Source organism: Epinephelus lanceolatus, chromosome 16 (assembly GCF_041903045.1).
Source record: "Epinephelus lanceolatus isolate andai-2023 chromosome 16, ASM4190304v1, whole genome shotgun sequence".
Classification (NCBI taxonomy): Eukaryota; Metazoa; Chordata; class Actinopteri; order Perciformes; family Serranidae; genus Epinephelus; species Epinephelus lanceolatus.
Window position 1 is genome coordinate 18098514 of NC_135749.1, and position 24746 is coordinate 18123259.

Sequence of the window (24746 nt, forward strand, 5' to 3'; positions counted from 1 at the left end):
TTACTTTAAAATGTATTAAAAAGTGGAAAACTAGAATGTAATGAATGTATGACTGTTACGTGGGCTATACTACTGTATAAAGTATACAGTACAGGCCAAAAGTTTGGACACACCTTCTCATTCAATGCGTTTTCTTTATTTTCATGACTATTTACATTGTAGATTCTCACTGAAGGCATCAAAACTATGAATGAACACATGTGGAGTTATGTACTTAACAAAAAAAGGTGAAATACCTGAAAACATGTTTTATATTCTAGTTTCTTCAAAATAGCCACCCTTTGCTCTGATTACTGCTTTGCACACTCTTGGCATTCTCTCCATGAGCTTCAAGAGGTAGTCACCTGAAATGGTTTTCCAACAGTCTTGAAGGAGTTCCCAGAGGTGTTTAGCACTTGTTGGCCCCTTTGCCTTCACTCTGCGGTCCAGCTCACCCCAAACCATCTCGATTGGGTTCAGGTCCGGTGACTGTGGAGGCCAGGTCATCTGCCGCAGCACTCCATCACTCTCCTTCTTGGTCAAATAGCCCTTACACAGCCTGGAGGTGTGTTTGGGGTCATTGTCCTGTTGAAAAATAAATGATCGTCCAACTAAATGCAAACCGGATGGGATGGCATGTCGCTGCAGGATGCTGTGGTAGCCATGCTGGTTCAGTGTGCCTTCAATTTTGAATAAATCCCCAACAGTGTCACCAGCAAAACACCCCCACACCATCACACCTCCTCCTCCATGCTTCACAGTGGGAACCAGGCATGTGGAATCCATCCGTTCACCTTTTCTGCGTCTCACAAAGACACGGCGGTTGGAACCAAAGATCTCAAATTTGGACTCATCAGACCAAAGCACAGATTTCCACTGGTCTAATGTCCATTCCTTGTGTTTCTTGGCCCAAACAAATCTCTTCTGCTTGTTGCCTCTCCTTAGCAGTGGTTTCCTAGCAGCTATTTGACCATGAAGGCCTGATTGGCGCAGTCTCCTCTTAACAGTTGTTCTAGAGATGGGTCTGCTGCTAGAACTCTGTGTGGCATTCATCTGGTCTCTGATCTGAGCTGCTGTTAACTTGCGATTTCTGAGGCTGGTGACTCGGATGAACTTATCCTCAGAAGCAGAGGTGACTCTTGGTCTTCCTTTCCTGGGTCAGTCCTCATGTGTGCCAGTTTCGTTGTAGCGCTTGATGGTTTTTGCGACTCCACTTGGGGACACATTTAAAGTTTTTGCAATTTTCCGGACTGACTGACCTTCATTTCTTAAAGTAATGATGGCCACTCGTTTTTCTTTAGTTAGCTGATTGGTTCTTGCCATAATATGAATTTTAACAGTTGTCCAATAGGGCTGTCGGCTGTGTATTAACCTGACTTCTGCACAACACAACTGATGGTCCCAACCCCATTGATAAAGCAAGAAATTCCACTAATTAACCCTGATAAGGCACACCTGTGAAGTGGAAACCATTTCAGGTGACTACCTCTTGAAGCTCATGGAGAGAATGCCAAGAGTGTGCAAAGCAGTAATCAGAGCAAAGGGTGGCTATTTTGAAGAAACTAGAATATAAAACATGTTTTCAGGTATTTCACCTTTTTTTGTTAAGTACATAACTCCACATGTGTTCATTCATAGTTTTGATGCCTTCAGTGAGAATCTACAATGTAAATAGTCATGAAAATAAAGAAAACACATTGAATGAGAAGGTGTGTCCAAACTTTTGGCCTGTACTGTATATGTTAGGCTGTGTCATTAAAGTGTCATGAAAAAGTTAAGAGAAAAGTGATATCATTATGCTGGCTCCCTTAAATGGCACTCAGTTATCAAAACTTTTAAGAATCCCTGATCAGAGATTTTGGTTTCAAACGGCTCTAAAATGGTCACTTTAGCTGTTAGGTTTTACAACTACTGGTATAATTTTTTATTTATCCGCTATAGATTTTTAGCTCAACTCATCTACCGGATTGCGCCAAATTTTGTACAGACATTCATCGTCCCCAGATGATGTATCCTAATGACTCTGGTGACCCCCCACTTTTCCTCCTGCACCACCACAGGTTGACATTTGTGGTCCTGAGCAGTGACGGACTCAGGATGTTTGAAGGGCAGGGGCAAAAAGGAAAAAAAGGCACCTACTGCATGACATGGGGACAAGAGGGCAGCCAAAAGGGCACATCCACTCGTTTTCATCATTCCAGAGGGCAGCTGATAGGGCACATTCTCTCATTTTCACGTCTCAAGAGGGCACTTTAGCGCAGCGTTTTCAACCGAGGCGGCACCAGGGGGGGTGGTCGTGCATTAACAACAAACAAAACTTATTTTAAGTCAAAGCATGATGTATTCCGATTTTAGCATTTAGTTTAAAATGGGTCTATTTCTAAGTCCAGCCTCATTGAGCTGCTAGCATAGCTGTAGTTTTGTCTCCTTTGGCAGTACAGATAACTATTTATAAGTTAGGTTCAATACAAACATGGGCATCTATGTCAGCCTACACTAAGAGAGATAAACTGCTGCAGAATGAACTGACGCCATAATGATGCAACACAATTCAAAGGAACATTATCTAAGATGTTGCACTTACAGTTTTACTTGAAACGATGATAAAGCACAATAAAAGAATTCAGCGTTCAGCTACACTGGCCTCTCTCAGTGCTCGAGAGGCAGGTATAGCTGGCCTTTCCTCAGCTTTGGCTCAGGTCTACAGTACATACAGTATGTACTGTGTATGTGTAGAGTTTTTTTTCTATTCACAGCTTTTCTGCCATTTCAGCCTGAAGCCTCACAGCAGTCCCAGTTTGACAATGCATGTGATGCAAGTCAAAAATAACAAATGTGCAGGATGGATTCAGCAGATGTATTACACCTTTCCCAAGCATCAGTGCAGGGCTGTGGGTGTTAGGAATGAAATGAACTGTTAGAGTGGTGACATGCAGCCCATTTGACCGCCTCTTGGAGCGTCATATCCTCCGGTGGCATGACCCAGTTTATGCCCCTGGTGCCCCCCGGTGACACACTGTAATTTGCGGTGCTGGGAAATTACTGGAGCAGGGAGGCCTGAGAGACATAGTCAATTAGGCGGGGCTGCACCTGTCCAGTGGGGGCACAGCCAGCCACAGACTGACACCTTAATCTTGCTCCCAAAAATGTGGGTTTTTCATAGCTTTTTAAAAAGCTTTTACATCCATGTATGAGACTTTGTTTTTCAGCTAAGTGCTCATTTAAATCTACAAGGATGGGTGAACAAGTGTATACTTGAGGCAGATGGACAGAGCATCCGGACCGCTGCGTCTTGCACACCATCTGTTCCACCTGGCTAGGAAAACATCTACTGAGTACGGCTTAATATCGTGTAATGTGATTGGCTACAATTCAGAGCCAGTAGGGACTGAAATCAGTGATACAAAAACCTCAAAGTAGAGATCAGGGGGAAAACGACACAGAGAGACATTTTCACGGAGGAAAAAAAACAGTTTGATCTTATTACATATTTATTTATATTTTCATATACTTTTTACATATTTATTTGTAATAATAACATGTATCTGGAGCAGAGGGGAGGTGGAGCAAGGATGGAGGAAGGGCATGTTGAAGGAATGTCACTTTCTTCTTTTTTTTTTAACCCATTTAATTACAAGAGCATCATTATTATTAACTCACTCAATGATATTCACAGTCCCATTAAACAAGCTACAACAAAGATTCCTAAAATAGAGGCTGACATATAAAACTAGCATTTTTTTTTAAACACTGTGGTGGATGTGTACCTTGGGGACGATGGGGGGGTGACCGAGCACTGCAACTAGATAACAGACAGGCAGGAGTAGGGGTCAGGGTCTTATTGTGAAAGCTAGGCGTGTATGAAAACACACCAAGAGTGAGATGTACAATACACACGCATACACAACATACACACAACAGTTTCTACAGTCAACATGCTTCATCGGGACCTCATGTTAATCTTTTTTTCTTCTATGTCAGCATCATGTTATTAGAAACAACCACAAGTGGGTCCAAAGCTGCAGGAGGCAGATTCCTTCAAAATAAAATAAAAAATAAAAATCAACAAAATAGGTTAGCACTCTAAATGCAATAAAAAATACTCTATATTCTTGGAGCCACACTGAAAATTCATGACAGACTTCAGATACTTTTTGGGCCATCATATCTCTGAAACGCTGGGCAAAGCATTAGCATTTCTGTCCCATGGGTCTGTGACAGCCTTCACAGCGACGCTGCCTTCGCCTCTCTAGACTACAAACCCCATTTTTCAAAACATGGTGTAAACAGAATCCCTTGGAGAGTGTGGTGGGCTGGCCAAGAGTGCACTGCACTGCACTGCACACAAACTGGAGTTGATCCAGGGAGAGATACTGGCAGGCAACTGTGGCAACAGGCCTGGGTCAGACACACAGACCTGACTGTTCCCGTTCTATACAATTAGGTACACTTGGCTGATCTTGTCGAATTCTTGAACAGGGTGACGGCTGGTAGTTTGTGGCCTGATGCTGTTGATTCTATTGGTTACAGACACTCAAATGTGCATAAATCATTTGTATAATCTAAAAAAAAGGCAAATAAACATAAGTAAATCAAATCCGGAGATCTGATCAAAGACCTGGTAGTTTCTGATTGGCTGACAGTGATTAGGCAGCAAAGTAATAGGAAGGACAATAAAGCAGAAGATTTAAAAAAAAAAAAAAAATACACAGGAAAAGAAAACGGTCTTTGGTGTTCTTGTGTACTGAAGAAGAAAGATAACAAAGAATAAAAAAGCTGCAGTTTCTCTGATGCCCCGTCGGTTTCCAGGAGGAAACACTGTCTTGTGGTGAACGTGAGCTCTACTGTATGTGCGTACTACAAGGGATCCAATGTTTTTTAAAAAAAGAAATTACATGACATTACTTCATCTGCAGGTTTAGAGAAACCCCGCACAGTGCAAATAATAAATGCCCCCAATATTGATTACAAGTAAAGAGGAAAGTATTTCTTTTATGGTACGAGTTGTGCAACAGTATCATGCATCAGATCACCTAACGTGAGACAACACAGGGAGGCAGCGGGGTCTGTGTCTGGAGTCCAAAAAAGTTGGTCCTACAATATGCATATTGTCAAATGATTCCTGAAGATGTCTGTTCAACACTTTGTTTATTTTGTGGGTCGATTTAAGAACATCTATACAATTAATAACCACTTTACACTCCGCTCTGAAGGATCACAGAACATCCATTGATTGAAGGGTGGGGTGGGAGGGGAAGTCAGTGGAGAACAGCGTGCGTGTGTCCAGTTAAATGGTCTTCCAGGTTATATGCTGTTTACCTGCATCACTGTTATATACTGTGATAATAGCACCACTCCAACAGTTAACACTGCCTTGCTACGAATATGAGGAATCACAGAGGGGAACATCAAGGAGGGGAGGGGTCAAACTAGTGTTGGCAACACTGTCAGAAGATGATTCCTCATACAGTAGGTGAATGAAGTGCTGGCGGGGCTAATTTTCCCATGATACTGATAGACAAGATGCAGAGCTGGACCTTGAATAACATTTTCCTCAGAGAGAGGGTGGTCCTTTTCGATGAGATGACATTTCGCCTCCTGACCAAATCTGGAAGTTTTCTGGAGGGGGAGGGGGCTTATGAAGGTTGGTCCTTCTGCAGAGCTGAGATGTCCAGAGGAGGAGGGGCCCGCCCGCTCCACTCCCTCAGCTGCCCGTCCTTGAAGAGAAGGTTAAGGGCAGGCAGGGGGACACCGGACTCCGCCGGGGGCTGACTGAGAGGGTTCGACACGCCGCTGTCCAGGTCAGAGGGCTGGGCGCCGTCCTGCCAACACAGGGCAAATGTCACAGATCACAACTCCAGGTAGAGCGGATGATATGTAGGACAAGGATACATTTCTCTGGGACACAAAAAGTTGGGCCAGACTGAAAACTCAAAGTACAGGTCAAAATATTTATTTCTCAAAAATGGTTTGTCGCTGATGTATGTTCAAGTTTTCATTTTTCTCATCAGTTTTTTTTTTTTAATTAGTTATTTGACGCTACAAATAGAAGGTCTGACGTCATGACTGGCAGCTGTGTGTGTCAACTGGTGTGCTCGTGATCAGTGGCGCTGCTCTCAATTGGTCAGACAGGTTTATGGGCAGAACTTGATACTGAAGAGAGCACAAGATGGCAGCGGCCGTATGCAGGATTTTTTGGCTTCTTTTTTGTACAGTGGGAGGAGGTGGAGACGTGCTGTCTATTTTTATAAACAGTCAGTAAATCGTGACTTAAATTAATATTTTACCTACAATATGATCATTTGTATGTCAGTTGGGGGGGGGGCATTCCACAATTTAGGCGCTATAGTCTGGAAAGCACGATCACCATGAGTCACAAAGTGAGTGTGAAGAACTGACAGAAGTAACTGTTCTGAGGATCTGAGTGTCCGATTGGTGCTACAGAGTTGGAGAAGGCTACATATATAGTCAGGGGCTTGGCCATGTAGCGCCTTAAAAGTTAACAGCAGCACCTTAAAATAGACCCGGAATTGAACTGGCAACCAGTGTAAGGAGGAAAGAATTGGAGTAATATGGGATCTTCTGTTGGTTTTGGTGAGAAGGTGGGCAGCTGCATTTTGGATAGTTTGGAGGTTAATGGATGATGCGTTCATGCAAGTGAAGAGTGCGTTAGAGAAGTCTAAGCAGGAACTGATGAAAGCATGAATTATCATTTCTAATTCTGCCTTGGTCAATGATCTTAATTTGGCAATCTTCCTAAGTTCAGAGAAGCATGATCGTGATATCTGGCTGATGTGTTGATCTAGAGACAGTGCTTGGTCAAAAATAACACCTCTCCACAAATTCATCTTAACATGGAGAGAGTATTTATATATAGGTATGCAAATGATTTTGTGGGTGAAGTATGCATCAAAACTTTGTTTATAAAATCTACAGAAAGGCTGAAGAGGCTCAGTTACATCAGGAAGTTTTGTGACACAAAAGAGATCCTATGTTCAAATGTTAAATTAAAACTACATATTCACCATGTCCTTCCCCTTCCTATTAAATTGTTTTTCTATTAAATTTTCCGCTCTACCCAATCGTCTTGTTTTTCTCTTCTCCCTTTCCTCACCCTCACACACATCCTCGCAGAGTGACACGACAAACCAAAACATTTGCAAATCAACAGAACGCCTCATTTCAATCTCGACTCCACTTGCACATAACCCTGTGTTACGGCACTCAATTTCAACTATGATAATTTCCTTGCATTTTTTGTTTTGTTTGTTTGTTTGTTTCCTCCCGTGTCCTTCTTTCGTTCCTGCTTCGACTTCCAGGACACAACAAGTACAAATGTAGCCTGGGAACCAGACGAATCCATGAGCTCAAGTTTTATTTGCTTTGGCAGATAACTGCATTTGCAATTTGGTCCTTCAGCAAAACAATATGAAAAACTTGATAAATCAAACAAGACTTTAATTGTTATATTCACCTTTAGTTTGAGGACTATTCTCAAACTGACTGTGGGTCATCTAATGATAAATTATCTTTATGGATGTGATATATGAAATGTGTAGCATCCAAATACCTACTGAATAAAGATTAAAGAAACAGCGTGTAAGATTCAGGGGGATTTAGTGGCATCTAGGGGTGACGATGGCAGATTGCAAACAGCTGAAACTTCCTTCTGCTAAATTCTTTCAGTGTTCAGTGTTCAGGATGAAGGATAGGATCCATTTCTTCCAATATCTTCCCCCTAAATCCCACACAGAGAATCTTTAACTGATTGGTGCCAGATTAGTATACTGTATTATTTAATCATTACTGATTCAAAACTAAAGGTTTTATGAAATAGCTGCAGAGAGCAGCCATGGTGGTTGGTAATTGTTTTGCATCTGCTATTTTAAAATTATCACTTAATTATCTCATTATCTCAAGATTAAAATACACCATAGTGCTGCTCATATTTATTCTCTAAGCCTGTTATTCAAGCTGAAATATTTAATCACACTGTTTTCTCATGTGATGTGTGTTAATATCTCATTATGTACAGATAATAAATTTATGGTTTTGCCACACATTTTATTTCACGCTGTGTAATAGCTGTGTGTAATATCCTTTCTTCTCTTCTCTCTCACAGTGCTGTACTGAAGAGATTCTTGCATCTACGCCAAATTAAACCAACAATTCTACTAGATACGTTTATAAATTATTAAACAGTCTTTGATTATTTCAAGAGACTCTTTCCTGAATGCTGATATTTTTACTCCACATTTTCTTTTCTGTTCCTTTCTGCAAATATTCTCAAGTGGCAACCTGAGGAGACATTTGCAAAGTGAGCAGAGCAGCAGCAGCAGCGGAGTGTCGTTACCTGGAATGACTGAACGAAGCTCAACACCTTCAGCGATAGCTTTCGGCTCGAGTGAAGAAGCTCTTGAAGGCTGTAACAACAACAAAGCTCAAGTCTAGCGCAGCAACAACACATCTTTACACTTTTCTCAATGCTTCTTTTTTTAAAGTGAAAACTTTGAGCATGCTGGGTGGGGTTTTTCTTTTGTACCTTTCGTTGCTGCAGAGTTTGTGCGAGGCGATTTTTCGACACACTTTGCGGTTGAGCTCGGAGCTGAAGAGGGGCATGCCGAAGCACAGCTCAAGAGGGACCCACTCGTCTTCAGATGAAAGGGCTGAAAGAAAGGGATTGGTGAGGGAGAGGAGAGGTGATGATGATACATTACAACATGAGACACAACACCATAAACACCTCTTTCGACCCTCAAACATCTGATTAAGTTACCTTAAGGTATTCTAGGAGAAAAGGAGATAAATATATAGAAAACACTTGACTCACTGTCTGTCTTTACTTTGCCATCCCCGTTGTTTTCTTCTGTCACAAGCTCAAAGGACTCAGTGCTGCCATTAGTGTCCAGGCCTCCACCTAGATGGGTGTCCCCTGCAAGAAAAGCAACAAATCTCCATCAGCATTACAGCACAGAAAAGTTGTTTCACAGCTACATTTCACGCACAACTTCTTCAGTCAACTAAAAACAAATGTGTGCATTAACGTCTATGTTAAACAAAATATGTGATCACTCATGTCAGCAACATTCGATCAGTAAATCTCAAGGTAAAGGCTAACACTGTTCGATCCATGTCCATTAGCAAAGGCTATCACAATCAGGAGCACAATTATGCGGACAAACAGAATAATTAAACTGGACTGTGAGCAATCTTTATCTAATTTGCACCAGCAGTGCCACAGGACATTGTTGCTAATTCAACTATATGTCTTGTCTCTCACATACAAACATCTGCATAGGCACACAGTGGAAAAAAAAAAGAGCGTGCCCTACCTCTGCACTCGGTGCTGTCGCTGGCCCTGCGACGGTGCCTGTTGTTGGAGTTGAGCATGGTGATGTAGCCGCACTGATGCTCCAGGTCCACGTGCTCCCTCAGCTTCAGCAGCGCTTTGTGCACACACATGTTGGAGTAGGAGAACTCTGCACAGGAAGGAGAGACGACACAAGAGTGGGAGCGATGCTTCAAGTGCAGCACTCAAACTGATGAACAAGACTCTGTTGATACTTCTATAAAAGTAAGAGCTTGGCTTTTTTTGAAGTGGAGTTGTATGATGTAGGTTTTCTTGAAACATCAAAATAAATCACTAATAGCAAATGCACAGGAAGAAAAAAACATTGGCGGTGACACAGAAGAGTAAAAGTTACCCATAGGTTATAGACATATGACAGAGCGACTCAGTTAACCTGTCTGACTGTTATCCATTCACTTTCATTTTTCAATCAGACTAATGACAGGTTGCCAGATTTTCTAATAGAGTTGTACAGTATGAGGTACTTATCCAGGGTCAGTGTATTACATACAGTAGATGGTGGTCAGCATGCCCCCAGTGTGGGGAGCAGGAAGGAGTAATGCCACATAAGCTAAACTGCTGTGGACAGGGCAGCAGCAAAATATATTTTAGGCACCTTAAAACAACATCAGTATCAGTTTAGATGCACTGTTTATTTAGAATATTTTCCCCGCCTTACCTTGCTGTCAAACAGAACTGAAGCCGTTATATCGCTTTCTTCAAAGCCACCAGACTCCCGTGAGAATAACAGTAATTTTACCTTGCAGAACACAGGAGCTGCTGGTCTACTGCTGCCTCGATTGGTTAGTTTGTTTGTGTCTCTTTGGTGTTTTAAATGGCTAGTTTGGACTCTACAAAGGCACACAGTAACACAAACAAAGTAACTAATCGAGGCAGCAGTAGACCAGCAACTCCTGTGTTCTGTGAGGTAAAATTACTGTTTTGTCAATGGAGGCTGGTGGCTTTCAAGAGAGCACAGATAAGAGCTTCAGATCCCCGTCAGAAAGGGCTGTCGGACAGCAAGGTAAAGCAGTGAAAATATTCTAAATGTAGCGTACACTTAAACTAATATTGATGTTTTTTGCTGTCAAACCCATCCACAGCAGAATATTGCTTAGTTACCGTGTTAATACTCTTGCCTGCATCTCCAAACTGACGATGTGCCGACCGACATCTACTGTAGGTAACACACTCACTACAGATAAGTAACTCAAAAAACCCCACCTCTAAAAATCTGAACTATCCCTTTAATATCTGTGTGACACTTCATTCATGTAAAATCTGTTTCTCCACGGGATGTAATATTGTGACAGCACATGTATTAGAGGGGATGAGTGTTAGTGCTAAGCTTCACACACAAATTCACAAGAGAAGGATTTGAGGGGATTCAAATCCTTTTTATGATGTTTGATGAGTTAAAACCCTCAAAGCCAAAAACTGAATATTTGAGTCACCAGAGAAAGGAGCGCAGCTTGACTGAGGTTGTGTTAATCATTTATGCTCAACGTGGCAGTGACAGAACACTAATATTGATATTATGAGTGTTATTATATTATCTGTTAATAAATTAATCCTGGTGTTTGCCCAAGAAAAATATGGCTTTACCTTCCTGACCGTGAAGTCAAGGAATGCGAACAGCAATAAAAGGTGAATGACAAGGTAAGCCATTTCTTTCTAAGATAGCTTATACTGATTTTCAGTGGTTTTGAGGCCTTTTTTTTTTTTTTTGAGTGAACGACACCGGCTTAAAAACAGCACTGTGACTGAAGCAAAATCACTGTTTAACATTCTCTTTTAAAGTGTAATTAGACAATTATTCAGTTTTGTTTTTATACAATATGTTACTCATAAGACCTTGTAAATAAATAAAGCTTTAGGACTTGCAATGAATTACTTTGACTTCATTTGTCACATGAAGTCACAAGAACTTCTCACTGATGTTATCCACATATAAGAACTCACCTCCTTTCAGATCTTCTGCATCAAAGGGGAACGGGATGTGAACTGTTTCTCCATGGCCGTGTATACCGTGACCCTGATGGTGACACACACGCACATACAGTACAGTTTATATATGTTATTACTGAAAACACAGAGAGTAAATACGTAACATTACACGATGCAATATTCACAAGTTAAATTTCAAGCGACTGAGCCAATACAAAGGCAACTTAATGTGTGTGTTCACCTGGATTAGTACAGCAGAGTGTGTGAGGGCATCGTTAAGCATGGTAAGCACATTGGACGTAGGCACGACTCCAGGGTCATGACCCCAGGAGGTGATCAACAACCTGTCGTAGGTCTGGACAGAGAAAAACAGGTCAAGGAAAGGATTCTTCCGCAGTCGCTGATCACTGAAACTGTGGTGCAAAGGTGCGAGGCATCATGGGAGTACAAAAGCTCACCACTCACCCCACTGAGGAGTGATAAATAATGAAAGAATGTATTTAATGTAATATGAAGACTCTTGACACAAGGTAGAGGGAAATGCTTTAGTACCTCTGTCCTCTAGAAACAATAACAAACATACATAATCTCAGTTCAAAGAGAGGAAACATCACTCCACACTCACTCAACTTCTCAACCTTTCACTATGTTAACTATTAACTGATTAAAATAATTAAACCTCCACCCTGCGGCTGATTTTACATGTCATGACACTCACATGGCTTTCCCTAACTGAGTCATCGCTGTTCCACAAAATTAAGGTGTTGTTTTATTCTTTTCTAGTTTCCACTCTCAAAGTAACTAAGGAGTAAATCCCACAGTTAAACGTATACTATGCAGGATTTTCCTAAAAAACCTAAGTAATCCGTCTCAATTATCACTTATGACCCACTAGAGGTGTTTGTATTTAACTGTAGAGACTCTGCCCCCATCTGCATTTTCTTATTTTATTTTAATTTTGCTGTGTTCAAGACATTCCTGGGTGCAGCGCGCAAGTGAGGTTGGGACTTTATAAAAAGGTAGAGACCAGGTGGCAGACTGTGAGCAGCACTCATCCAAGACGAAGCTACGAAAAATGTGTACTGTTTAGCTAAACAGCTAAACAGTACACTAAAATATGTTTCTGAAAACAGTTGAAGTTACAGATAGGCAATGCAGAATCTTTGATCAGCGCTGCCTAGTTTGACAGTTTGACCGCAGTTGATGAGCAACGATCGACATGATTGACAGCTGTGTTAGAGACTCCTCGGCTATGATTTGTTGTTACCGTTTACATGCGTTTTAAATGGAATACAATGACAAGCACACAACAAGGAGAAAAATACACGCTGCTATGTTCCAATAAAGTGACCCATTTCCATGATATTACCTGTGCTCCCTTGAGAATTAACTCCATCAGATTCTCTTTTGTTCCCTGTCTCACATTCCCAGGATAGTTTAAAAATTCCAAGACCATCAGGAAGCCTTGGAGGGAGGAAATGCAGGTGCACGCTGTGGTATGGTTGTAAATGTGATATGCCAGGTTAAGAAATGAAGGTCGACTGGGACGAAGGAAACCGCCTTGAATCTTACCATTACCATGGAAAATGGCAAGGTCAAAATGTTAAAGGACATGAATCCTTATGAAACCTGATATGCCAGGTTAAGAAATGAAGGTCGACTGGGACGAAGGAAACAGCCTTGAATCTTACCATTACCATGGAAAATGGCAAGGTCAAAATGTTAAAGGACATGAATCCTTATGAAAGTGACACTGTCCAACCACACCTTTGTTCAGGCTCTTCTTATCACATGTGGGGCTGTTGTTATCTGACAGGTTTCTTCAGCTCAGACAGTATCTGTATCAGCACACATTTACTTTTCAGCTGTGTACCTGCTCTTGCTTAACCTTCCTACCTGATTAATTATTAGTTTGGACAAACCTGGAATATGTCTGGCAGTTTGCGGAGCCGGGATCCTTTGGAGAGCAGCAGAGACGGCGGGCCTTGGCCGGTCACATTGTACAGGTATAGCTTGAACCAGATGGAGCTCACCTCAGGGATGGCCGGGCCAATGTGCTGCAGGGAGAAACAAACATGTACACTGTGTAAGTTCACAGGAGCAGAACTAATGCATATACATGTGCACACATCCTAAGAGAGTTCCATTTCTTCCACATATTTCAAATAAACAAAAAAAGTAACAGAGACAAAGGAGAATAATTTTGTCTATGTTGTTCCACTGTTGGAAAAGCAGAATTTGAAGCTGCTATTAGAGATGTGAGCAGAAAACAAAGAAAGGAATTCACTGAATTCCACTTCACTGAGTCGCAGCAGTGTGAGAATAAACAGCAGCGTGAATGGCACAACAAGAGTTTAACTTCTTTCCCTCCGTCTCTCTGAGCTCAGCTAGAAAGCTGGAGTGTGGCCAGGCAGAGGAATTACTCATGAGCCTTGCCTCCCTTCCTCCCTCTCTCTTTGTGTAGCCTTGTTGTTCGGGGCAACTGCAGGCTGAGTGCCCGCAAAGCGTACACACACAGCCACAAATCACTGCGGGCACAAGTGTGTACACACAGCAAGAGGACAAACACAACCAAACAGAGCAAACACACACACACACACACGAACTGTCGACTAAAACACAAGCACACATCTATAAGACAGTCAACATTTGATTCAACGTCCCAGCAAGACGCACAGTAACCCCTCTGCTCTCCCTCCCTCCAGGCGTCATACCTGAGGCGTGCAGCTGCTGATGGGTCTGATCTCGTTGCTGAGCGGCGCCATCGAGACCAGCAGCTTGTAGTTCTTGTTGAGGACACGGCTGCAGGTGGCTTGGTCCAGACCCAGCAGGCTCTCGCAGCGCAACATGTCCAAGGGGAAACCTGGTTGAGGGAAAAAGCAGGGACAGTTAAAATTCCACACACAACAGCCTGGGTGCCGAGACTAAGTCAGTGAGTGTATGCATGTAGTTTGCATTCTTGTGTCTTCTGGGACGTGACTGAAGTAACTGCATGGATAGTAGCAGAACAGAAGCAAGCAATGGCTAAACATTTTGTGAGCTGTTTCCCCCTGCTTCTAGTCTTCATGCTAGCCAGTGGTGTAGTCAAGACCACCTTAACCCAGACAGAGTCATGGCCAAGACAAAAGTGTATCAAGACTAAGTCAAGACAAAGACTTTGAGGGGTTGAGATCAAGTCAAGACCAGAACAGTGCGAGTCCTGCACAGCATTACAATAAATGTGGAACATGCAAACAATAGGCACTCCTAAAAACTGATCTGAAAAATCTACGTTCCCATAAAAACACCCACTAAAACAAAAGAAGCTTCCTCTTCATTCACCTCTTTTATTCCTGTACTGTAAATAAGCCTATATATACTGTATCTGTATATATGTATGTATAAGTGTCATCAGAAATTTCTTGACTAAATAATCAAACAGTACAGAGGTGAATTTTATGTTTTACATGAGCAAACAAGGAACTGAAATCAATTTAACCATCTATATTCAGCGCTCCTTTTTTAGCGATAGTGATGTCCCTGCAGCTGTAGTCTTGACTGGTGACCAAGACCAATTGCGAGTACTACAGCACTGAGCTAAATAGCCACTTAATATATATCGATCACACATGAGACAACTGTTCCTTTAAACTGGATGTCTACAGGTATCCAACACACAATTAAATGCTTTTTAAGACATATTCATGATAATTTTTTTTTACCAAATTTAAGACTGACATTTGGGCAAATCATCTTTCTCATATTAATGGATTGCATGTAAGTATACAGGTAAGTAGTGTATCTGTAGGCCCATGCAGAGGTACGTTTTATGTAGGAATATTAGAGTGAGTTAGGTCAATCTACATTTTGCCAACAGGTTAAGTGCAAGTATAAAGTAAAACAACAGTATTAGATCCAGTGGTAGGTTTGAGGATTTGTAGATTTTCACGCACAAAGGCTTGACTCATTTTGACAAAAAGAAATTAACGATAAATTAAATGTTCGTGGCAATTAAGGCATCACAAATTCAAATTTAAGACTACTGAATTCTTTTAAGGCATAATATCTATAAAAAGAATAGAAGACATTTTAAGGCTTTTTAAGAATTTTAAGAAGCATAGAAAGAGAGCAAATTAAGGTCCTTGAAATTAATCTGCGTGTGGATACATCAAATACTAATGGTGTTGAAGAGCAGTGGATCTCATCCAAAAAGCACAGTAAAGATTCTTCCTTTATAGCCATGGTGTTAAGCAAAGTGTTAGCTCCAAGGTGACTTGTAAAGAACGTCTTCTCAAAGGACACAAGTGTCAACTTGGCTTTCCTGGATTTAATAATAACATCTTGACTCCTAGATATAAATCCAAGAGGTGTCTATGAAATGCTAATGGTGATAATTAATGAGATAAATCAGTATCAGAGTTGAGTTTTGCAGATGTAATGACTGGGACTCAGACAGGTCAAGAGCTTGATGTTTATATTTTATTCCACCACACAGAGTGGAACAAACCCTTTAAAAGCCAATTACAATACACAATGAGACTGCTGCATCATATTGTATTTTCCAAAAGAGGTTTAGATGTTGACTTTTGCCGTGCAGTGATGATATATTATTATAATAATTTGTATCATTGTGGGCTTAGTTTAGCCTCAGGCAGCGGGCTCTCAGTGCACTCGCTCCTCAGCAGACGCCTGGAGCCGCAGCTGAGAACGACTGAGAGATAAGACAATCAGAAGTGAGGCATGCTGCCAAACCAAACAAACAGCATCTGGTGGAAACAACGGCGGCTACATGGAAACTCAGAGATTTGCTTTGTCGTCATTGGAAGACTCATTCTCTCCTGCTCCCCCTAGAGACACCAGCAGAACAACACAGCCTCACTCTGGACTGACAGGCATGTGTGACCATATTCAAGAGAAAATATTCAGACACAAGTGACTCGCAAAAAACACACAAGTGACATGTTTGTTAAAAGCAGCACAAATAGAAGATTCACTTCCTCTTTGTTGCTTTCAAAAGAGTTTCCAGAAGTTTCACATGAAAATAACTTTTGAATGCTTCATTATTTATTGATTCATTTTTAAAGACCACTAAACAAGTTTAAGTAGTGCAATAGGAGTCATTTACATTGGTTGTCTGCCACTAATGACAGCCCCAAATATATCTCTCCAATAATAGAAAGGCAAGACGAAACTTGGAAGAAGGTGTAAGCTGTTAATTTGTTGACAATTAGCAGGTTAACCCTCAAATTATTTCTACCCAGACTGTTGCATGATTGATTTCTGTTTTCAACTGAATTTCATATTATTCTTATTACTTAGATAAACCGAAACATTTGTGTTGTGTCACTGAAAATAATGAGCCATTTGTGCTTTGAATTACACAGACACACACCAACAGGAACTCACACTCCTTCTGCCACGTTCGCTCTGCACATCCCAGCTTAAATTTCTGTTTGATTGATATTTGCAGATTTTAAAGTGATTTTGAAACAACCATTACAAAACATTGGCTGCATTTGTATCACAGATTATGTCAACTGTTGGCAACAAACTAGCAACAAAGCACGAAGGGAGCTGTGTGCAGACAGCAGATACGAGTTTCTGTTTCATTAGCTTGCTCTTGTTGTTGCTGCGAAGGCAATAAGAACTTAAGACTAAAACCAGCATGCAAGCCGTGTAATAATACACAAAAACAAATCTGTGGCTGCATTCACAAACATTGTGAGAATATTCTTAAATGAACTGCTAAGTTAGCCTAAAAATTTCCAGCAAGGAGTCCTAACTTAGGAGTGAAATAGAAAAATTCTCAGAGCCACTCGGGTTGCCCTTCTGTGAGCCTGCCAGGTGTGGACATCTGGCGGAAATGAAATGAGCTGCGTCACAATATGAGACTGTGAAAGCGCTTAATTGTTTGTGTGATCACTCTGCTAATGGAAGGTTGTGACAGACCCAAGTCATCAATGCTGCACTGGTGCATTTTCCCAGTCGCCAAATGTGTTAGTGTTGTGATCACTTTCATTTCTGGCGTTATTTCGTTATTGCGATGGGAGGAAGATGTGAGCCCATCTCTAATGACATCAGCCACAAGCATTATCCTGCAGGATCCAATCTGTGGTGTTTCATTAACTTCGTTCAGTGTTTGGGGAATATTTCACCTACCTCTGTCTTTCCGTTTTCTCCTCTGCTTAAGAAACTGATAAGCTTCTAAAAAGTCCTCCTCCCTGCTCCTGACACGTTTTTTTTTTTACCTTAGGAGCGGTCTTAATGTCTAAGATGCTTTGTGAATAACTTTTATCTTTACCACAGCTTAGTCTTAACTGTAAGGGGAAATTCTTAAAAAGCGTCATAATTCTAGTGTTGTCACTGGGAGCAACTCTTTGTACGATGCCTGTATGATGCCTGGATCTTGCCTGTATTCAACCATAAAGGTGATGAAAGGAGGGTGTAACTGTATAATTACCTATATTTGGGATATCAGGTCCCTGGTCCTGAGTGAGTTCTTTGTTGTAGCGCAAGAAAAGGATGGTGTTTTTCAGGGTCAGAGCGTGGTCAAAGTAACGCTGGGCCTCGCCCTCTGCTGTGCTCTCCACCTGGAGACAGAGAAACCAAGACATCAATTCAAGTAGAGTGTTTGTGTGCATTTACAGTATGAAGTATTCCTGTGAGAACATCAATGTATAATGTATCTTCTATATTAATTTAGTATCCTTTGGTTTTTTATGGCAGAGCTACACTAGATACACAACCAAATCTTTATTTTCTTTGTTTCCATCGCTGGTCTCACCTTCTCTAACTCAGCCAGGAAGCTGTCCAGAGTCTCGTCAGACAGCTTACCCACCTCGAACATGGTCACGGCATGACTCTTCAGGTTCTGATAGAGGGACAAAGACACAGAGGATTCAACAATGTACAGTCCATGTCTAACTTTGATATAGATATTAATGTCTCTATTAAGCATTTTAATTTTGAGAATCTGTGCGTGTTTTCTCATGTTCACATCAGGTCACTAACCGGAGACAGGTTGCCCATCATAAGGAAGGCTGTGAGAGTGGAGTCAAAGAGGAAGGCAATCCTCTTTGTGGGTGCAGCTGGGATGCTCAGGCTGCTTACGCTTCCTGTGTCTCCTTCAGAGACAGAAAAGAAGACATATAACAAGAGAAACAGCTCTGTACAAGAACACTAAAGGTGCAGTCAACGATGCTGATCCAATGTAGGTTTGTCAAATTCAGCAAATATCTTCCGACAGTCTGCTAGCTGTCCGTTCTGTGTTCAGAAAGAGCCATGGCTCTGTAGATGGTACACACACAAAGTGGCTCGGGATGAGCAACAGGGGGCGTTCATGTTCGTGGACAGGTCAAGGGAAAGATCATGGACGTATAAAGAGAAAGGCAGTGGGAGCGAGAGGGGCGCTCCTGAAGGAGCACTGACGGAAGGAGCGCATGAGTTCGGGTGTTGAGATCAAATATCACAAGTCTTTTCTCAGAATCACTGACTCCACCTTTAGGCGGTGATCACACCGAGATGAAAGGCTAGAAACTTGACGCCAGTAAAACCATTGCTTTCCTATGATACGGCGCGTCTGACCGGTGTGCAAGCGTCTTTTTAGATGGGCGTTTTTCCGGCGTCTTTTTAGACGCGCGTTTTTGTAGACACTTCTTTTTAGACACGCATAGATGCTGAAAAGTTAAAATATTTTCAACTTTTTGAGCGTCAGATGCCAGTAGCTAGCACGCATTGAATAAGCGCTTCCAGCGTTTCAAGTGTCTTTGAAGTATCCGCATCTCTAGCGTCTCATTTCTGTGTGATCGCCCCCTTAGAGGGACAGTTCACCCCAAATCAAAATTAGATATTTTTCCTCTTACCCGTAGTGCTATTTATCAATTTCATGTAGGAACTCTTTTCAAACTATACCCACCAGCCATATCATTGCGCAGAAGAAAGCATGCATCTACTGCTAGGTCACCTAGCACCACTGAGCAAGCCAACATTACAGCTCAGCCAAGGGGGACGCCATTAATGTTTACATCTCATGCTGTCATGAGCACAAGCCTCTCATTGGATTATGGATTATCTTAATTTAAGAAACCAGGTCATGATTTCTAGAGAGAGACATTGCTGTTGAGGTTTTCAAAGTAGTTATTGGCATTTTGAGCACCACAAGCCAAGTGCCATCTATGGCAGACATCTCAACGGCTGATATGTCCCACACTCACACCAGAACAATCCAGATAGCTCTACAAGTGAGACGAAAAATACGTTTTTTGGATTTTGGGGTGAACTGTCCCTTTAATAAATGTAATAGCTGCTTGGCTGTGATATATTAATCATACAAGCTTGTGATTTAATGAAAATGAAATGCGCTTACAAAGACCAACCCAGACCACTGTCTCTTCCTCAAATAAATGTAATTCTAATAGATTATTAAAATGTATATGTGGTTGATGAACAGCCACTTTGATAATATCCAAATTATTAGTCTGTGCAACCCAACAGCTTTATGCCTTCACAGGCATAACACAGTTAAAATTAGTCCACAAATGAAACCTTTTTAGACAAACACCTATTAATGTGAGAATTACTTTCCGAAGCATGACTGAGCTTTCTTAGGGATTAATTTGCACCGCTGCTTCAAAACTTGAGAAGTAACATCCAGAAAGTACTTTGTGTGCATACATTAAGATGTGAAATTATTTGCATACACTGCAGCGTTTCTGTGTGAGTGCGTGTGAGGCCACACAGACCTTCTTCCAGACTGGTGGTGTCGGTGTCGGTGGCTGAGGAGCCGCCCTCCATGACAGGACTGCCCTGCTCCCAGGACAGCAGCATCTTCTGAGGGTCCATGGTGCTCCTAACACAGAGGACAGAGCCACAGTGATAAATCTAAAAAGCACTCCCACATCCAAGTGTAGTGGTTTATTAAACCAAAATTAATGAGATAGTTTAACATTTAGGAAAGCTTTTCTTTCCCCCATGGTGAGCGAGCTTAAATGATTTACTAGGTGGGTGAGGACAAATGGATGCTGGAGACTTCAACTGTTGTAATTTTCTTCCCACAAGAGACTAAGCATCCCAAAATACCTTTGATTCATTGAATATAATTAAATTTTTGGAGGGAAAAAACTGCGCCTAAAAATTTAAACTAACACAAGTTAATAGGTGAATGTGGTTAAACACATGGCACCACTTCCATTCTTTTTTAAGAAGTGGTGATTGGTTGGTATTGGCTGCCTGTACATACTTGAGTCTGTTGAGAGATGGGGCGTTCTTCCAGGTGGGGTGGAGCTGCTCCGAGCTGATAACCTGACCTTTCTTTACAGCGAAGCCGAGGCGACAGTACATGGAAACTGCATTCTGATGAAACACAGTAAAAACACAGTCAAATGATGCAGAAATCTGACACTCTTTCACTGCCATAGACCATCAACCTGTGACATGTTACCCTCCTGGACTTTTACTGTTCAGGTGGGGCCAGACAATGAGAACGGGGAATAAAATAAGAGAGATAAAGAGGATCACACCACTTAACTCGCAGGAAAATGTGATGAGATTGTGGCTGGAAAAAATGTTAGCTCCTCTTTTCACACAGACATCTCCATTCTTTGGTGGAGGGATTGGTCAGAAGCCGAAGGACAGCGTACATGGTCACATCTATTGCAAATTTGCACTTGTTTCCTATAAGACTGCTGATGTAACATCATCTCAAAGTGGTGAGCAGTGATCGTTTATTTTAAGGAGTTGTTGCCGATAACTTATGTTTGGTGTTGACATTTTTGACTGATTATTTTTCTCCGATAGAGCATCAGTGGAAATAACAGACAATGCGTTGCCTACGTTTAGTCAGGCACACTCAGGAAGCAAAGATGTTCATTTAAGTGTTTCAGACTTCAGAACAATCGTTACAACATGAAGGATGGATTGAGTGTGTAATCCAAAGATGTAACCACTTCGATGGACTTGGTTCGCCAGTTATAAGCAGATTGCTTCTATATCACATGATCAATTCAATCAATGCTGATTTGCGAGGGTCTAAAAGAGACTACCTGAACTCTCTCTTGGGTGATGCTCTCTCTACTTTTGAGGGTTTGCATTCTATAATGTTTTTTATGTCATGTTTAAGTCTTTCATGCTTATGTCTTATGTTTTTATTGTGTCCTGCTTGTGGATGGATGACAGATTGTGAGCTGGAGAAGCAAGACAAATTTCTGTGCAAACAGACAATACAGTATTATCTTATCTTACTGAGTGTCTGGTGGCTCTGTGGTAACACTGTGTACTTTCTACTAAACAGTTGATTGCCTTTTTTATTATTTCCTTAAATTACGCAGTCATCAGCTTGCCGCCTTGCCATTAAATCTTTCATTCAGTCTGAACAGACAACCTGAGTCAAGTATGGTGGGCTTGATTGCTTTCTGCACCTCAACACCCCTGAGGTACAAGCTGAGGTCAACCTCTTATCATATCAAAAGAAGGCACAGCGAGGATTTATTTTTTATTTTTTATTTTTTCAACCGACTCAAGCCACGAGGCAGTCATTACACAAGAGAAAGTTAAACTCAAGTCACGATGGGAAAAGTTCTGCACAAAGAAAACCTCTCAGACATCTCAATCATCTCTGAAGTTACAGGGCTTCTCCTGGAGAATCGCTGCAACCGCTGCCTTCAGCCACTTCTCTTAAGTGCTGTTTTTCAGCGGCAGGAATGAAATGAGACTGAGGGACAGGGGAGTTCAGCTCTTCACACTGGAGGTCACAACGCAGAGAGGGAGATTTGGCTCCATGTCTGATATAGAGTGAATAGGAAACTGGGGAAAACTGGGTCACACTCGAGCACCAATTCGACTGGAATGGTGTTGCTCAGCCCTCTGGTAGAGTCGTGGGGTATGATGGATCTATCCTGAAACAATGGGGGTGTGTGTCACTGCCTATCTCTCAGGTGTACATCTGTGTGAGTGTGTATCCAGAATGAAAGAGACAAATTGTGCAGAAATATCTACTTGTGAGGCTCCATAACATCCCTACTTCTCTCAGTGGTTTGCACACAATTTCTTTTGAAATGCCTACAACAACAACAACAACAAGGAAAAAGATAGCAATGCCAACTGTGATAAAAAAATTGTATAATATATATCTATCCAACAAATTGCCAGCAGTCAGGTTTAATAATAGCATACCTTTGGAGAGCAGATTTAAAGGAACGAGGAACAAATATTACTGACAAATGGTTCTAATCTCTCAGATTTCACGCCAAACTTAAATCCAAAACATCAATTAGCAAAAAATGAAAAAGCAGTTCACTACATTTATTTATACTGCTACACTGTGAAGCATACAGAATCGAAAAGCATGTCTTCAAAACCAGAGGAACCAGAGGAAATTACCTCACTGTTTTGCCTCTGTCAATTTTAGAAAGTGCGGCCATATTCCTAAGTACCGTTTTTCCTTCCTCTTGTGAAAAACAGTATTTGACTCTATCCATTACAAAAGGACTCTCACATTCTGCAGCAAATGGATACCCACCTTCACTAAGTCCAAGTCAATCTCCAACACGTTTGCCAGCTGAGAGGCACAGGGGGACGAAGGATCAGCAGAAAGAGAGAGAGAGAGAGAGAAAAAATAAGTGCTCAGTTGAAAAGCTGATCGATAAACATACACACACACAGTCATATTATGATCAATGAGCACAGCGGGCAAGAAAACAAAACAAAACCTAAAAAAAAAAAATGTCCAAAGCCTACCTCCGCTACGTTTGTCTGCTCATCGATGGACACAAAGATTTTGTAGAGAAGCGTTTCAAAGTAATCGCCCTGGACGCGGTTCATGACAAAGCCTTCCAGCGGGGGCACTGAAAGACACAAAGAGTGATGAACAACCGCACAAACATTTCCGCAGATATTTCTTTTACACTCTTTTATTGAGCAATTGTATTGTTGTTTTTAAATACTGTATGTATCTGCAGTGACACTAAAAGGCATCATTTCAGATCAGTTTATTACCCATAATGCTCGTTTGTGTTTCCAAAGTTGTAATTTAGGAACATACAGCAGTGAGTCAGGGTAATTACTCGGAGGGGGGGTAATGGCAGGATGTTTAAACACACACACACACACACACACACACACACTGACACTGATGTACCTGAGATACAGCTGTCATCAGATATGGGAACATCCAAGTAGATGAAGCCCCGGTTGTACAAGCCTGGAGTGACAAAAAGAAACATATAATAATATAAATGATAAAAATAATATTAATACTAGGGAGACCAATATGATTTTTTCAGGGCAGATTCCAATACCGATTATTAGTAATCAAGGACACTAATAAACAATATTTGGAACCGATATACAGCGGGGTGTTTTCTCAGTGCCTGTGTCGTCTTTTAATTGTTCCCAATGAGGACAGAGTGTATGCAGCTGCCTAGAGAAAAAAAAAAGTCGCCTCCAGCATCGTTTCACAGAGCGCTATGGCTTTTTCGTGCAGCTGCATCGAGCGCTTCATGTTGAAATCTCTGAACTTTTAAGATAGGCACTGGTGACGTCACTGCCGCTCCTTTAACTGAGCCACTGTCATAATGAAGAGAGATACGCAGGTTGTGGAAGCAGATCATCTGGTGGACACTGGGTGCTGCTGGTGAGTGTTTGTAAGCTTGTTGTTAGCTGCGTAATCAAGCCTCTGTCAACATAGCATTATGTTAGCTACCTCGCTAACATTAATGTAAGGATATTGTTGTCATAGAAACAAAACCCATGTGCAATGTGTCATTAAAAAAGTGTTGACATCTCTTCTTCTTTTTTTTTAACATTATCTAGAAAGGAAGAGCCGCTGCTCTTGCACCTTCTCGGCATGTATTGCAGCCTGCCTCTCCTGGTGCTGGTGTGTGTTATGCTCCCACAGGCACACTGCATTTTTAGACCTTTTCTTGACACTTTGGCAATATTGTCTTTGTTACATTAATGCCAATGATACCTCCTCAGCTGAAAACTGAAATTGAATTGAGATGGAGAGAGAGTGTGTTTTGACACCATACAAAAACTTTCTATGATTATGTAGTCCAGTGTTATTATGCAATTCTCTGCTTTATGAGTAAAGCGTATGAACTACACTGCAAACTTAAGTCTCTAACACGTACAGGGTGACAACGGACTCATATGAGCGGGTCCACTATGTTGAACACCAATCCGCAGGTATGTCTGGTGTATGAAATATCTGCATAGTAAGCGATCAACTATGTTTATAGTTTATAAACTGCAGTTTATAACATCCATCGCCGCATCCAGGCACCATCTCACTCCCTCTTCCTCTCCTTTCAGTTCTTAAACTTGAACAACTGAAATTTTATCTGGTAACTATTATTAGACTAATGGAAGAAAATCACCAGCAGAAACACTGGCTGTTTTTGCAAACTCAGTGTTAAAGATTGTGACTTTCATCGGTTATCTTATTGGCTTTTACTTTTAGTAAAAGGCCAACATAACTGTCTGTCTTTGCATACTG

General features: G+C 41.4%; 1 protein-coding gene across 1 annotated transcript in view; it reads right to left on the minus strand.

The window, feature by feature from the left end:
* Window positions 1–5217: 5217 nt before the first annotated feature.
* The window catches only part of fam91a1 (family with sequence similarity 91 member A1), a 32076-nt gene continuing 12547 nt past the window's right edge, over window positions 5218–24746 (minus strand). Inside the window, exons 8-24 of the mRNA XM_033637506.2 lie at window positions 23388–23450; window positions 22988–23094; window positions 22770–22808; window positions 20493–20605; window positions 19996–20102; window positions 18266–18378; window positions 18039–18125; window positions 17715–17844; window positions 13990–14138; window positions 13198–13332; window positions 11517–11630; window positions 11291–11363; window positions 9312–9458; window positions 8810–8911; window positions 8522–8645; window positions 8333–8402; window positions 5218–5801 (exon numbers count right to left, since the gene is read on the minus strand). Of these exons, the coding sequence (XP_033493397.2) occupies window positions 5616–5801; window positions 8333–8402; window positions 8522–8645; window positions 8810–8911; window positions 9312–9458; window positions 11291–11363; window positions 11517–11630; window positions 13198–13332; window positions 13990–14138; window positions 17715–17844; window positions 18039–18125; window positions 18266–18378; window positions 19996–20102; window positions 20493–20605; window positions 22770–22808; window positions 22988–23094; window positions 23388–23450 (1859 nt within the window). The 3' untranslated portion in view covers window positions 5218–5615. The remainder of the gene's footprint in view (window positions 5802–8332; window positions 8403–8521; window positions 8646–8809; window positions 8912–9311; window positions 9459–11290; window positions 11364–11516; window positions 11631–13197; window positions 13333–13989; window positions 14139–17714; window positions 17845–18038; window positions 18126–18265; window positions 18379–19995; window positions 20103–20492; window positions 20606–22769; window positions 22809–22987; window positions 23095–23387; window positions 23451–24746) is intronic.